The sequence below is a fragment of the Rhinoderma darwinii genome, chromosome 5 (assembly GCF_050947455.1).
Source record: "Rhinoderma darwinii isolate aRhiDar2 chromosome 5, aRhiDar2.hap1, whole genome shotgun sequence".
Taxonomy (NCBI): Eukaryota; Metazoa; Chordata; class Amphibia; order Anura; family Rhinodermatidae; genus Rhinoderma; species Rhinoderma darwinii.
The window spans coordinates 287,426,873-287,444,042 of record NC_134691.1 but is presented as its reverse complement, the minus strand read 5'-3'; the positions used below and the strand labels follow the sequence as shown (position 1 = coordinate 287,444,042).

Below are 17,170 nucleotides of genomic sequence, written 5' to 3'. Positions count from 1 at the left end.
AAAACTGAGGTTATAGGGGTGATGACTTAGGAGTTAAGGCATCTGGAGTCAGTCTGATGGGGGACGTGACGTGTGTCCATGTAGTGGCTCATAAATCCTGGTGTTAGATTGAGGCCTTGTGTCAATGACTGGAATTTTATCATCATCTAGAACACTTAACCCCAACACAGCTTTAAGATTAATCAAATCCCTAAATCTCATAGTAACTTCAAGCTTTATCATATATCCAATATAATTCTACTTTCATACCCAAGCCTTCTATTAGCTACATGAGGCCTCAACATAAATGGTGCTTGGCTCTTAGTGTAGAAGACCCAGTGATGCCTGGTTCAGTGTAGCAGAATTTGTTACTTTGAGTAATAGACTCTGCGTTGTCTTCAGTACTTGTGTTCTTCATATACTTAGTATTGAAAACACTTGTAGTAACTGCGGTGCAGGCAGATGCAAGTGACGTTATAGGAAGTGTTACATATGGGTAGGTGCTTACAGTGGATTGCATGTGGTGTACAATGTTTCCAGAATATTTCCAGCACCTGGTGATGGGATAGCACTGCAACCCTGTCTTTAAATATTAGGCTACTTAGATTAAACTCAAAAACTGCATGTTATTGCCTTCCCAGATTATAACAGTTCAAATTGTAATATATTTCACAAGTGGAAAGTGCGGAGTGTTGTCTTAAATTGTGACCTTCACAGTGATCCCACTAACACCAGAATACTGGCCTGGGACTTTAGCAATTTTTACATGCTTAGTGTAAAAACTAAAGTACTCCAAATTATATGAATACAACCCAGCTTTTAAAGTATGAATGGAATACTTACAATACTGTCACCAATGGATGCTAATAAAGCTGATAATGTGATAATTCATCATCAGTAAGGGCTTGTTTAATGTGTATGTTTAGCTCTGAACACCGTTTTAAACTATACCAATAAAATAAATCTACACAAAAAAGTCAAGTAACTTTGTAAAATATTGCATTACTTAAATCACAGCCTGTCAAGAGCTGCATTTACAATTCTGCTGGCTTCAATGTTTAAATGGGTTCTCCACTTTGGACAATCCTTGACAATAAACCGATCACCAAGTGTCCTCTTGCTGCGACCCTTAAAAACAAGCTGTAATCTGTGGGGGAACCTGGCAGTCAGAGTTCACTTTTTCACCAGAGGGGAAACTAAGCATTACTCAGTGCTTATTCACATCAATGGGTTGTCTTTGTGTTGCAGGACAACACAGGTCTTTCAGAGCAAGTGATGCTCTTTGCAACTTCTCTCCACTCTGGTCAAGAGATGAGGATCCTGAACAGAGGACCCCCCCCCCCCTCTATTAACTCAGAATTCTCTGATAGGGTATATGAAAATGGGTTTTCTAAACTGGACAACCCCTTTAAATCACTAGCATTCCTTGATGGCTCTGTGTCTGCATGGAGCTCGCTTTGGTGATTTTCTTTACACCAAAGGACTGTATAATAATCTGATGTAGAAAAAAAAACAACTGGATTATAATACAGTCTATAACTCTTAATTTACAAAGTTTCTTAACATTTTGTGTAGATTAGACCATATATAAACCATAAAATGGTGCTCATAGGTGGCCATACACTTTAAATAATAACCTATAAGAATGGCAGCACACACTCCTGTCCTTTTCTATCTTTGCCATTCAGAAGTACTCCTACAGCTTGTACTGGGAAACATATTGGGAATCATGTATCAAAATTTAATTTGCATGACATTGTAGCTTAAATATTGCTTTAATTCTGGCAAATGCAAAACGTTCTAAAGAACTACCTCAAAAACCTGAACTGGAGGAGAGCCTATATAACATCTCTAGCTATTTTTTGGTGCAAATAACTAGCATAACTGGAGACTGTCTAGTCACATAATTTGACAGAATGATAGACTACTGTCAGTACTTGATTTAAAAAATGGCATAATGTATTAGTAAATATGGAATACATTGTATACACCATATTTTCTGACACAATTGCACCATTTCTATATTTTACCTTCTATATTGATACATGAGACCCATTGAATCTGCAGTTCAAAGTGTTTCTCCAGAGGACATTGGCTACATTCCTTTTAGTAGAGCCAAACTCCTCGACAGCAACAGACAACAAGGGCTTTGCCGTTAGAGACTTCAAAAGGTTGGTTTCAGACGGCCGCAATACGGCTTCATTTTAGCGTCCATATTACAGCTGCAATACCAGATGCTCCTGCAGCTCTACTATACCAAAATAAAGATTAGAATTCTTGTGGCAGGTCCTGGTATTGCAGCCATTATAGGAACACTAAAATGTGTCTGCATTTTAATTTGAGATTATGATTTATTTTTCTAATTCTTTAATTCTTTAATCTGCTTTCCTGCTTCCTGTGCAAGAATGTCAAAGCATGACATCACAAAGGTGTCTAACTGCTTAGTCGGTGCTCTCTCTAATTCCTTATGCCACTTATTGTATGGAATTCATCATCATACACATAAAAACAAATTTTACTAACCATTTATAGCTATCTGGTTAGTCCTGTTTACTGTTTTAATTTCAGATTCCAAGTAAATGGTTATCCTGACTTTAGAAGAAAAAAAAACAATCCAAAATTTTTAACCATTCAGATTTTTGTTCAATGTGTCCTCATAAGTATGTCTGTTGTGGAACTGGTACTTTTTTTTTATCCCGCAGCACTCCGTGTTTCAAGGGTGCATGAGTAGTCTTCCACGCCTACGTATAAAAAGGGGAAATCTGCACTCCTAGGTATTATGCAATAAGTGATATTTGCTGCTAGGTAATGGCGCCATTACCTATCAACGACCAAGGTTGTAAGCACTGCATATCCCTATCCACGGACGTAATAGGTGTCTGAAGAAGGTTGGATGTATAGACCGAAACGTTAAACCAATTTTGGATTGCTACTTTTCCATATATGTGAAATAAAATATATCTTATTGCATAATACCTTGGAGTGCTGAGTTCCCATTTTTTTATGTATGTTGTAGAATTATTACTGTTGTTTTCTATATTTAGGTATAAAAATAATCATTTACGACTAATCATATGTGGTCACATGGGGACTTTTTTTGGCCAGTCACATTATTACATACTACAATGAGTACAGCAGTTTTCAGCTTGTTTAATTTAATTATTAATAGATGACCTGTGTACAAGCTCTGTACTATGTACAATAAAAAATTACAATTCATCATTATTAAAATCCATCCTATTAATATTTTAGTAACAAATTTCAGAAAGATTGTCAGGGCTTTGGATGGATGATACATTCAGACATAATTAAATACATTCTAAGTCAAGCACTTAAAGGGCTTCTCCAGGTTTCTAAGAAATAAAGTTTATGGGAACTAGCACACAATGGTCCCCATTTATCAAAACTGTTTGATATAAAAAGAGGCCTTGGTGCCCGGAGCAACCAAAAACATCTATAGGTTTGGAACAAGCCGCACACTCAAATGACAAAAATGGAATGTAACGGTTTTTAACACTTTCTAACAAATAATTGGTTAAAAACATTACAAAATTACACACAAATTATCTTCGGCATGCCTCAAAACCCATGCTCACACATGTACTACGTGAAATATGACCTTTTTTGTTTTTCATTTTGGCTAGTGAATGTGTTGCCATGGGTATTGGATGGTATCTTTATCATGGGGCATGCCAAAGATAATTTGTGTGGGATTTTTACATGTTTTTAACACAGTTTTGTTGGAAAATGTTTTTTTTAAAATATAATAAAAATAAATTTACATTCTGTTTTTGTCATTTTAATGTGTGACTAGATTCTCACCTATACATGTGTTTTGAGTTTTTCAAATAGACTCTGTCACCTAAAACCCTGCCTAAACTACAGTAATAAGTAAAGAGATTATGAGGCACTAATTCCGAATCTGTAATTTTTACCTTCCTATTTACTTGCATTCCTCCCACTGTAAGCCCAAAAGGTGCCGTGCGCTGCATGCTTAGAGAGAACTGCTAAAGTTAGCCATATAATGGGGGGGGGGGACTCCTAGTACTAGTGCAGAGCATGGCCCATTTGCAGGCTTACAAGGAAGGAATGAAAGTTAGCAGAAAGATAAAATTGACAGATTCTGAATTAGTGTCTATTTACTGGTGACTAGTTTTGGGTTGGTTTTTGTAAGTGACAGAGTCCCTTTAAATATTGAAGACTTGGGTCACACCTCCTTAATATGTAGGTAGTTCTGACCCTTATGCATTTGCCCATAACAACCAATCACAGTGCTGCTTTCATTCTTCCAGGGAAGTTTAAGAAATGAAAGCCGAGATCTGATCGGTTGCTCTGGACAACAAAGCCAATTTTTTAATTAAACAGTTTTGAGAAATGAGGCCTATATGCTTTTTTATTTGTCATATGCTTCTGTATTCATTCAATTTCCAAAGACAGATCTGAGGAACAAATAATACATAGATCAGGTCTGCATACATATGTGTATGAAGTCCATACTGTGGACCGACCTCACCAGTCAAAGCTGAGAGGACTTGGATCTTAAACTTTATTCACACAAAATTCACAAGCGGGACAGTCTTTAAACTCCTATAGTAAAATACAATTTGTGTATAGTAACACTTCTTTAACATTGAGCATTGCATAAGTTATCTTTAAATTATATATATATATGTATGACTTGCTTGTGCAGAGCTCTCTGATGCCAAAGAATAATTACAGAGCATTTCCCCCAAAAATCCAAATCTTTTCTGTCAAATTATTTAATTAAATTAATCTGGACATAAACAAAGGGCAATTGTCAGCACATCCCGCTGATGTCATCAGGATCTGATGATAATCTGATGTATTGTTCAAAGTGTATTCCCTGGTGTCTTCTACTGGGAAAAATAAGGTTTTGGCATGTTGGATTTTAAAGGGATGGTACCACAATAGACAATTATCACCTATCCACAGGATAGGTGATAATTGTCTGATCACTGGGGACCCCACCGATCGCAAGAAGGGGGATCCCAAACCCTTAAATGGGCTTGAATGGAGCGGCAGTTGAGCATACAAACTGCTGCTTCATTCAAAGTCTATGGGAATGACGGTAACAGCCGAGTACAGTGCTCAGCTGTTTCCGTCAGCCCCATATATATTGAATGGAGCAGTGGGCGCATTCAATGTCCTCCTCACTGTGGTCGAGCAGTGATGTGGAACAGGGGGTTCGAGATCACCGTTCCCGCTATTGTTCAGGCGTTCCAGCGGTGGGGCCCCCAGCAATCAGACAATTATCACCTATCCTGTGGATGGGTGATAATAGTCGATTCTGGTACAACCCCTTTAACATGCCTTTGTTTTTAACCAGGTTGCCTGGCAGCTGCTTATCCCCTTCTCCCTATAACAATAAACATGCACGCTCAACAAACAGATTTGTTCTTGTCAGCAGTGCAGAGAATAGAGCTTCAATCTTCAGTAATACTTATTGGTGAATGTTCTAATCCCCTCTTCTGCCATTTATAAAAATATTTATGTTGTTGGAGGTATGCTTTAAACAAGGCTCAACATGTCATACCAAACATAGTGGGACTTTTAGTTCTACAGGAGCTAAAGAATATTTTCTGCATCAGTTTTATTAACAGCAAAGTGTTCTAAATAGCTCTTTACTTTTAGTCTAATGTATGTCTGTTTTATGACTACATAACGGCTTTCACACATATATTAGCACAATATTTTCACAGCAGTTAGCCAATCACATATTTTTCTAAATCTGGATTGTATGATGTCATCTTTGGCCTTCTTGCAAGCTTTATTTAAGGTAACAAGCAAAGGTGCAGGAGAGCTGCTTAAAGCATTTAAAATGACTTTTCCATTTTATGCAGGATGAGTACTGCTACTCAAAAGCTGCCCAGTGCATGGTAAGTTCAGTCTCTTTTAAAGATAAAGCCTTGGTCTGATTGCTCTCATACCCATTATAGGCAATGTTGTGACTACAGTAAAACAAATGCTATAACAGATACATTAGCCCTTAATTGTGCAGGTGTTTTCCTCAAAGCGGATCTGTCTGGATATGCCGCCCTAAGTAAGGGACAGGTCCGTCCTTCCATTAGCCAAAACTGCACAAAAAAATATAGTGACATTTGTCTAATAGGTGCAATCAAGGTATACACCTGACTCATAGTTATGAAAATTGGTGTATTCATATTGGGAGCTTTCCCTCCGCCTCTCGCCGCCCCTCCCGGCGGTGATTGAGGGTGGGACGACACATGAATACGTCGAATTTAGAACATTGAATCACAACATATTCTTTGTTAGCTCTAATTAGCCAAATGGCACAATATTATTTTTTTACCGTTTTGTCTAATAGGAGGACGAACCTGTCCCTGTAATATGCTGCCCTTTTGAAGGGCAGCATATTCAGCTGACAGATCTGCTTTAATATTCAGGTGATCAGTGACAATAATTTTCCATATGTCATATTGTGCATCTAATAAAAAGTCGCATTAAATCTTAAAAATAAGCTCACTATAGGAATCAAAGTGAACAATCTATTCATTTCATCAAAAACATTTGAAATCAAACGCAATTTTGCACAAATTTTCAGTTATAATTTACATAAAAAGTTGAGTAACTTTCTAAATACTTGAAATTTTACTGACAGACGTGACATAAAGCTGTCTTCACAAATAAGCTGCAGTGGAGAACATATGCAAAAGAGCCTCTCTCTCCCTGGAGGAACCCACATGTCCATTCATTACACAACCAGCACATTGATTATAAAAGTACATTGATAGGAATTACCACCATGAAATGTTTCATTTCCCCTGTGGTGGCGCTGCAGGAAATGATAGCTGATCTCTGGGGTCCGAGCAGTAGGATACAATATAAATGCATTAATCTGTAGTTCAATCATTTTAATTATTTTCAAGAAGAAAATTACCTTGTCTTCTAATTCAGTCAGTTGCTCCTTAGTTGTGTATTAGAAAGTGGCACTTGACATTACACCAGTGAGAGTTGAACCTGGATTAATTATATGTTTTATATATGTACACACTGTATATATATATATATATATATATATATATATATATATATATATATATATACTTAGCTAGTTGTTGATATAGAGGGTATTTAGGTCTAAGTACAATTAATTGTATTGTAATCATATAGATGCATTTTATTTATATTGTCTACTGTACAGTATGATATTATATTGAATGGATTTAGTTATATAGCAATATATGTTATATATATATATATATATATATATATATATATATATATATATATATTTATTATATATATATATATATATATATTAGGTTACATTTGCATTTACACGCAGTTCCGTGATTTTAAGTGTTTTCATATATAGTTCTGTGAGTATGATTAAACAAACATTAATTGAATTGATTGTTCACTGTCACCCCTGAAACAGTGATTGTATTAGGCTCTGTTCACATCTGTGTCATGGCTTCCGCAAATTTTATTTAAAAAAACCAGAAGCCACAAAACAATGCCGGATCCGCCATATGATAGATACCACCAGTGCCAGACAGACCCCATTAACGTATAATGGGGTCCATTGTGCTCTGTCGTAATGCCCATCATCAAATCTGATGGAATTTGTTACACCGGCTCACAACTGAGCCACCAACACAAATGTGAACAGAGCCTAAATCACATTCATCCAAGATTTTTGATTTATAATCTTCAATAGACTATACCTGCCAAAGAAGATTATTTAAATACAAGTGAGGCCTCATTTACACGAGCGTAATATACGCGCGTGCGACGCGCGTGGTTTGCACGCATGTCGTACGCACCTATATTAGTCAATGGGGCAGTTTAGACGATGCGTGAATTGCGCTCAGCGCGTGTGCGCAGAAAAAAACTCACGACATGTTCTATAATCGTGCGTTTTTCGCGCACTCACGCACCCATTGAAGTCAATGGGTGCGTGAAAACCACGCATGCCGCACGGAAGCACTTCCGTGCGAACTGCGTGATTCGCGCAAGAGCTGTCAAACTCCTGAATGTAAACAGAAAAGCACCACGTGCTTTTCTGTTTACAAACATCCAAACGGAGTGTCAAATTCGAGATGAGCGCACCGAACTTCACCGGGTTCGGCCAAACTCGTTTTGACCGAAACCGGTAAAAAATGTTCGGGTACGCGACGTCAGGAGACAGTCACTGTCCACGGTGCTGAAAGCGTTAAACTGGTTCAGCACCATGGACAGTGACTTCCGCTCCGAAAATCCATGAACCTGTAAAAAAAAAAAAGACGTTCTGACTTACCGATAACTCCGGTCCGACCTCCCGGGATGACAGTTTAGTCCAAGTGACAGCTGCAGCCAATCACAGGCCAAGCACAGGCTGCAGCCAATCACAGGCTGCAGCGGTCTCATGGACTGCGGCGTCATCCTGGGAGGTGGGGCCGGATGACAAGAGAGGGACGCGTCACCAAGGCAACGGCCGGGAGCCCGGACTGGGGGAAGCAGGAAGTTCTTGGTAAGTATGAAAGTCTTTTTTTATCACGCAGCCGCGCATCATACACGGATGACACACGGAGCTGCCAAGTGATTTTCGCGCAGCCGCCATCATAGAGATGAGGCTAGTCGACGCCCGTCACTGTCCAAGGTGCTGAAAGAGCTAACTGATCGGCAGTAACTCTTTCAGCACCCTCGACAGTGAATGCCGAACACAATATACACCAACCTGTGAATAAAAAAAGACTTTCATACTTACCAAGAACTTCCTGCTTCCCCCAGTCCGGGCTCCCGGCCGTTGCCTTGGTGACGCGTCCCTCTCTTGTCATCCGGCCCCACCTCCCAGGATGACGCCGCAGTCCATGAGACCGCTGCAGCCTGTGATTGGCTGCAGCCTGTGCTTGGCCTGTGATTGGCTGCAGCTGTCACTTTGACTGAACTGTCATCCCGGGAGGTCGGACCGGAGTTATCGGTAAGTCAGAACGTCTTTTTTTTTTTACAGGTTCATGGATTTTCGGAGCGGAAGTCACTGTCCATGGTGATGAACCAGTTTAACGCTTTCAGCACCGTGGACAGTGACTGTCTCCTGACGTCGCGTACCCGAACATTTTTTACCGGTTTCGGTCAAAACGAGTTTGGCCGAACCCGGTGAAGTTCGGTGCGCTCATCTCGAATTTGACACTCCGTTTGGATGTTTGTAAACAGAAAAGCACGTGGTGCTTTTCTGTTTACATTCAGGAGTTTGACAGCTCTTGCGCGAATCACGCAGTTCGCACGGAAGTGCTTCCGTGCGGCATGCGTGGTTTTCACGCACCCATTGACTTCAATGGGTGCGTGAGTGCGCGAAAAACGCACGATTATAGAACATGTCGTGAGTTTTTTTCTGCGCACACGCGCTGAGCGCAATTCACGCATCGTCTAAACTGCCCCATTGACTAATATAGGTGCGTACGACATGCGTGCAAAGCACGCGCGTCGCACGCGCGTATAATACGCTCGTGTAAATGAGGCCTTATCCTCCTAGGTGTATGCCTAATAAACCACAATCTACCAAGCTTGAACATGCCAGGCAAATTTTCATTGGGCTATATACTAGTCTTTCTCAATGAATTAGAATATCATCAAAAAGTTGATTTATTTCCGTAATTCAATTCAAAAAGTGAAACTCATTTATTATATAGATTCATTACACACAGAGTGATCTATTTCCAGAATTTTTTCTTTTAATGTTGATAATTATGTCTAACAGTTAATGAAAACCCAAAATGTAGTCTCAGAAAATTTGAATATTGGGTAAATGTTGAAGATTGTAGACTCATGGTCTCACACTCTAATCAGCTAATCAACACAAAACACCTGCAAAGGTTTCCTAAGCCTTTCAATGGTCCAACAGTCTGGTTCAGTAGGCTACACAATCATGGGGAAGACTGCTGACATGACAGTTGTCCAGAAGACAGTCATTGACACCCTCCACAAGGAGGGTAAGCCACAAAAGCACATTGCTAAAGAAGCCGGCTGTTCATATAGTGCGGTATCCAAGCATATTAATGGAATGTTGAGAGGAAGGAAAAAGTTTGGTAGAAAAAGGTGCACAAGCAACAGGGATAACCGCAGCCTTGAAAGGATTGTCAAGAAAAGGCCATTCAAGAATCTGCGGGAAATTCACAAGGAGTGGACTGCGGCTGGAGTCTGTGCTTCAAAAGCCGCCACACCCAGACATATCCAGGATATGGGCTACAACTGTTGCATTCCTTGAGACAACGTCAGAAGCGTCTTACCTGGGCTAAGGAGAAAAAGGACTGGTCTGTTGCTCAGTGGTCCAAAGTCCTGTTTTCAGATGATCGTAAATTTTACATTTCATTTGGAAATCAAGGTCCCAGAATCTGGAGGAAGAGTGGCGAGGCACTCAATCCAAGTTTCTTATGGTCCAGTGTGAAGTTCCGACAGTCAGTGATGGTTTGGGGAGCCATGTCATCTGCTGGTGTTGGTCCACAGTGTTATTTCAAGTCCAGAGCCAACGCAGCCGTCTACCAGGACATTTTAGCGCACTTCATGCTTCCCTCTACTGACAAGCTTTATGGAGATGCTGATTTTATTTTCCAGCAGGACTTGGCACCTGCCCACACTACCAAAAGTACCAATACCTGGTTTAATAATCACAGTATCACTGAGCTTGATTGGCCAGCAAACTCGCCTGACCTAAACCTTATAGAGAATCTATGGGGTATTGTCAAGAGGAAGATGAGACACCAGACCCAACAATGCAGACGAGCTGAAGGCCGCTATCAAAGCAACCTGGGCTTCCATAACACCTCAGCAGTGCCACAGGCTGATCGCCTCCATGCCATGCCGCATTGATAACACCTCAGCAGTGCCACAGGCTGATCGCCTCCATGCCACGCCGCATTGATAACACCTCAGCAGTGCCACAGGCTGATCGCCTTCATGCCACGCCGCACTGATGCAGTAATTCATGCAAAAGGAGCCCGACCAAGTATTGAGGGCATATACTGTACATACTTTTCAGTAGGCCAACACTTCGGTATTAAAAATCATTTTTGAAATTGGGCTTATATATTATTCTAATTTTCTGAGACACTAAATTTTGGGTTTTTATTAACTGTTAGCCAGAATCATCAACATTAAAAGAAAAAAATGCTGGAAATAGATCACTCTGTGTGTAATGAATCTATATAGTATATTTTTGATGATATTCTAATTCATTGAGAAGGACTAGTATGTATTTAGGGAAGATCACTACACTTAAAATGGCAGTAAGGCATGATTCACATCGCGTCTGTGGTGCAGTCAATACACCCCTAGACTTTAATGGGCAAACATATGACAAAAATGTGTTTTTGGCATTCATTTGGTCAGGGTACATCAGGATCTCGCAGCCCCAACTAAATTAAAATGTTCAGTCAACTTCATTTTCAACAGGACTGTATACTAAAAAGAAACTATGCATGGCAGTATATCTTATTTTATTCATTTCAGTCATTGGTAAACAAATGCAACTATATAGAGATACAGTTAAATATTTCTACCCATGCATTTAAACATAAATACTAACCACAGTGGGAATTCAGCCTTATTTTGATCAGTGTCTATCCTATAATTTAGAATGTACCTGACCTGCTGCATCCTGTAGATGCCAGACTAAAAGACAATTATTATATAATCATAATTATTATTTTTTGCATAGGAACTTATAGTCATCCAGAGGGACCTTATGTGTCTAATGCTATTTTATTAGTACCCTATACTCCAAAGCATTCCCTTCCAGGGATAATATCTATCATTATAGAGATTACAAATACTTAAGTAATTGAGCTAACTGCTTGCAGTCTTCACCCCGTGCAGGTGTACGCTGCGTATAATAAGCAGGTTGAGCAGCTGTTATTGTAGCTGTCTACAATGCACTGTGTGGATTAATATATATTCCATAACACCTTCCATGATTACGTTTGTTTCTAAAAAAAAAATCTTACAGTTATGTTCAAAATTTCTGAATGTGTATCCATCAATTATTTGCAGTATGGATAGCAATGCACTGCAAATTTACATCACGGTTACCAACAATATTCCTAATCATAACTGTAAGGGCTTGTCCACACTTAGCAGAATTGCTGCGTATTTTCCGTCCAGAATTGTGGGGATTTCCCCATCTCCCAGCATTGAGAAAAACGCAGCAAAATACTGACTTGTATAGGTGGGAAGTGGGATGACAACTAATTTGGGTGCCAATTGGTGACATAGAGGTTATTACTTTTTAGTCTCTCGGGAGACTGATGTTGTAGTGACCAAAACTTCAATGCAGGAAAAATGGAACGGAAAAGAAGAAAATGTTTTTTAGCATTACATTAGAAAAATATCTCACATTAGGCTCTAATACATGAACCTAACTAGGAGGTACAGTAAAGAACATAATAGATTAATTATAATATGTATATTAAAACTGTTTTATATTATGCAATTCATTATAATATAATGAAATGTTGTGCCAATGTCTTACCCAGGTTCTGAGAACAGCCCACCCGAGAGCCCAGTCCCTGCCTGCTCCCAACAGCAAGTGATCCAGCATAACACCATTACAACATCCTCTTCAGTCAGTGATATGGTTGGAAGCTCTACTATAAACCCTCTTGCCAACCACAGAACAGACATAAATCCAATTCTCTGAAACTATGGGTTCAAGAACTGCCTTTGGGAGTTTGGTATTAAATCAGATCTTCCATTTTTATGAACTTTTTTCAACTTTATTTGAAACCTGGAAGTCTCTTCAGTCATTGGAAGACCGTACCTACCATTTTTTATAGTATTCATTGTTTTGTCTTTTTGTCTAAGAAAAGGGATTTATTACATTATTATCATGCAGTTTTGGGAAACGCGTGATGCTTTCTCAGTGTTCTGGTACAGTGTATTAGTTTATGAACTGCCGCATTTATGTACATAGCTACATTTTCTGTGTTTTTTTTCTCGTTGATCTACAAAGTGGCCTGAACCATCTTTGAAAAATATATAAATATGAAAAAGGTTAAACAGCCATATCTGCTCATAGACCAAATTCAGGGGGTTGCACCAAGATAAGAATTGCCTAATTTATCAGCCTGTAAGTAATCATTTTCTGGGGCAGTACCAATGTTCAACAGAATATGTCCAATAATTTAGGAAGAAATTCCTCAAATAATGTCACAAATTTTTGTAAGCAGACAGATTTCATATTTATTTGCACCACAAAATGGCTGCTTGCAGTTTTTGTGGGTAATAGAAGCCCTTTTACATGTAGAATTATACGAGCAACTACAGCATGATCTGTTACATTTCCAATAATCTTTATCTATCTAAAATAGTGATCCAAACTGCTTTACAGGAAGATCTGGCCTTGTTGCCTATAGTATCCAGTCAGATTTTTTGTTTCCAGGTCAATTTAGAAAATGAAACTAAGATTTGATTGGTTGCTATGAGAACCAGGGCCTCTTTTAGACCCAGTTTTCATAAAATAGGCCTCAGGGCAGATTTATCAAGTAAAAATCTTGGTTTAAGAGAATCATTGACAACTGTTGCAAGTGGTGTGCGCCATATTTTGCACTTTTCAATTTCGTCTTCCAAAATGAATGTAAGGGATGTGGCAAAGGCATGGCTTATTAGTTGAAATTTGTTTCAAAACTTTCATCGAGTTGCTTTTACACAGCAACGACACCTCTCCCTACAACAGTATTGATAAATCTATCCCATCGCATATTGTAACGAATAATGCACCTCTTACTGTATTTTATTACAGATATGAGAAGCCATCTTGAATGTTCTGGCCTGTATGAAGTATTGAGTTTGCAGTCTGCTGCCTTTATATGTTCACAAACCCTTCTCTGTGAGTTCCTAGTACTTTATATCATCCAATAAGGAAGATTCAGTAAAACAGTTTGGTTGCCTAAAACAACCAACCAGCTATCGTTTTGTAGTGCAATTAACCAAAAGGCTAACATCTGATTGGTTCTGATGTGCAACACATTGGGCCTCATGTATAAAAATCGACTGAGAAAACATGGCCTTCTTCCCATAGTCCACCTTTCATTCTTTTACTGAAGTTTAGAAACTGAAAGCTGAACCCTGATTGGTTGGTATAGATGAATGGGCCAGTTAATACATGAGGTCCCATGAGTTTCTCTTGACTCTAGTGTTTTATAAATATCCCTAGTATGTGCATCATTAGGGCTTATGTACACATGCGTATTACTGTACAGCTCCGTACAACCTCTGAGTTTAACAAATCCATATTACGGCACCCATAGACTTCTATGATGCCTTACTGTACCTCTGTATGTCTTCAGGTTCATATAATAGGGTATTACAGAAATATTCCCTCAAAAATCAATGCTTCCACAGGAGAATAACTGTGTAATACAGTGCCGTACGGAGCACCATACAGCGGCATATAAAGCACATAGGGCTCCATAGTACAGAGCCACAAGTACTTTATGTGCCTCTGTACAGTCTCCATAGATGAGGCCTTTGCCTATATACAAATTAAATGTCTGCATTACATAATGTGGATTATGAGATTTTACAATATTTGTTACTCATATTTCCAACTAAAATCAAAGGGAAGTAACCTTAAACTCTTACCATATAGATATAATAGCACTGCCCAGTACTGTAATGGTGGCCATACACATTAAAGAGGACCTGTTATTAGGTCGTATAAATTGAACTGGGGTAGGGGTTCTTAAAGATGACCTGTCACTAGGTCTTATAAGTTGAACTGGTTAACTGACCTGAATAGCGCTGTCTCCCCGATTCCAGGACCCCCCATTCCAGAGATATGTGCCTCGCACTTATTGGTCAGCATCAGAGGCAGGGAAGCTAGCTCCACCCTGTTGGCTAACTAAAGCAAATTAACATATAGGAAGCCAACAAAACAGTGGGCCATATTTCTAGAACAGGGTGTCCGGGTAAAAAAAACACAAAAAACGCTGGAATCAGGGAGACAGCGCTACTCAGGTCCGTTAACCACTTCAATTTATATGACTTAGTGACAGTTTCTCTTTAAATAACGAGGGTTCAACCGACAACTATTTCTCTGGACTCCCCCATATACATTCATGCTTAGCTCAGGAGAGTGGAATATGCCACTGAAAAATACTTCTGGCAGAAGCTTATCTCCCCCTGGGTACAAGGGATCAGGCATGTTGAAATCCAACATGCCCAATCCTTTTTTTGCCCGACATCTGCCATCTATGAAGAGTCGGGAGGCCCCCAGACAGATCCTCGGCCGATCCCAAGGAATGCCTTGTTTCGTCAAATGTGTATGGGCACCTTTTGTCTGAAATTACTTGCCACAGAAACCTAGTCTATAAAACTTAAATCTTTATTTGAAAATACTGTTTTCCCAAATTCAATGTATAGTGTGGAACTGTTACACATTCAACACAACCCCTGTCCAGGTCTAGTGAGCGCTGTAATTTCTTTAATTTAAACCAGTCAACCAAAACAATGTACAGGCCTTTTTATACATTATATATAAATATATATATATATGCATATATATTTTTAAGCAAGCATTTACTTTTAAATTGTTTAGTCCAATGCTTTCTTTTTTATTGCTTTTCTACATTTTATGGGAAATCAGATAGCCTTTTATAAAAATGGAACATATATATTAGTACACCATGTGTAAAAAATATTCTATACCTTTAAAATGCCCCAGGGTGCTAATTTAGTTAGATTCTTTTCTTTTTTTATGGAGAGAACATAAGTGAAATTCTATGAACATAAGCACTAATGGTAACACAAGAATCACATTTTATGTTACCTTTGATTGGAATCAAGCTTTATGGATTGGTTCTGTTTCCTCAGTTAAAATACAGTTGTACTTTTTCTATTTTTTTTTTATCAGAAGGAGAAAAAAAAATAAGGTTCAGCTGTTCTATAAGCGTCTGAGTTTTCTCAATTTTGTAGCTTGACAATTTGACATATGTATACCTTGTGGCTCAGGCATGTCTGTTTTTTATGCTAAACCAACAAGCTGACTGGTGTCAGTCTGTACTGCTATACAGTTTGCTATTGCAAAGCATTTACAATTAACAGTGCGTTTAAGACTGTTGACCTTCATATGCAGTCACAGGCGGTCATGAGTGTTATTCATGTTTGCGGGAACACCAGACCAAAAGGCCATAGAAATTATATATATCCCCGTACTTGCCGCCATATGGACCAAGCACCTTTAATTGCAGTTCATCTGATTTGCACAATATGTATATACTTTCTTATGTCTTGCCCATTTCACCTCAGAAAGTCAAATGTGTGTTTCTATACTACAGAAATAGCTGAGCTCTGTTTGTCATTTGGCACTTCTCATCGTGATATTATGATGTTTTATCTGTGATTTTACATGGGACTGTAGGTAAATCTACTGCGTTATGTTATCACGATGCACTAAGAAAGCAGCCCCAAAGAATTGAAAGACAAATTTAGCACGCATCTGTATATGCCTGTGATAGCTATATTTTGTTGGTGATTTTTTTTTTTTTTTACAATTTCACACAATGGGAGTGATTTATGAAAGGTTAAAACTTTGTAAGTTGACTTCACGTCTAGATTTCAATCAGTAATTTAATGTAAAGTATTTGATTCATTTCCTCCCTAGCCATTTGGGGACCGCAAAAAGTCTTGCAAATAGTGTATGTTAGACTCGGCTAGATTCTGTGTCCTGTCACCCAGACAGCAGCACATGGCAGGAAAGCCTACCTGTTGCCATGAGTTTCCAGTAGAAGTAGAGATGGGAACAGCTCTCCTTATATTACCTGATAGAATAGTGGTGCACGCCAAAAAAGGTGACATGAGTTTCCAGGCCAGGACATTGTGAGTCTGAACCTTAAGGCCCTGTTCACACGGAGTATTTCGACAAGCTTTTTGGAGTGGAAACCGCTCCGCAAAACTCGTCAAAAACTGTCCGAAAATGCCTCCCATTGATTTCAATGGGAGGCGGGGGCGGTTTTCTCCCGCGAGCGGTAAAACCGCCTCACGGGAGAAAGAAGGGACATGCCCTATCTTAGCGCGTTTACGTATCTGACCTCCCATTGACATCAATGGGAGGCAGAGAAAGCATATTTCGCTGAGTTTTTTGCCCGTAGCACTCAATGGGCACGAGCGAAAAACGCGGCGAAAATCGTGGCAAACGACGTGCAGGAAGGACAAAATCTGCCTCAAAATCCCAAAC

At 39.2% G+C, this 17,170-nt stretch overlaps 1 protein-coding gene across 1 annotated transcript in view; it reads left to right on the top strand.

Moving 5' to 3' along the window:
• Positions 1-13,151, top strand: part of LOC142652597 (cyclic AMP-responsive element-binding protein 5-like) — a 91,881-nt gene extending 78,730 nt beyond the window's left edge. The window contains exon 9 of the mRNA XM_075828251.1: positions 12,471-13,151. Within this exon, the coding sequence (XP_075684366.1) occupies positions 12,471-12,634 (164 nt within the window). The 3' untranslated portion in view covers positions 12,635-13,151. The remainder of the gene's footprint in view (positions 1-12,470) is intronic.
• The last annotated feature ends 4,019 nt before the right edge of the window (positions 13,152-17,170 follow it).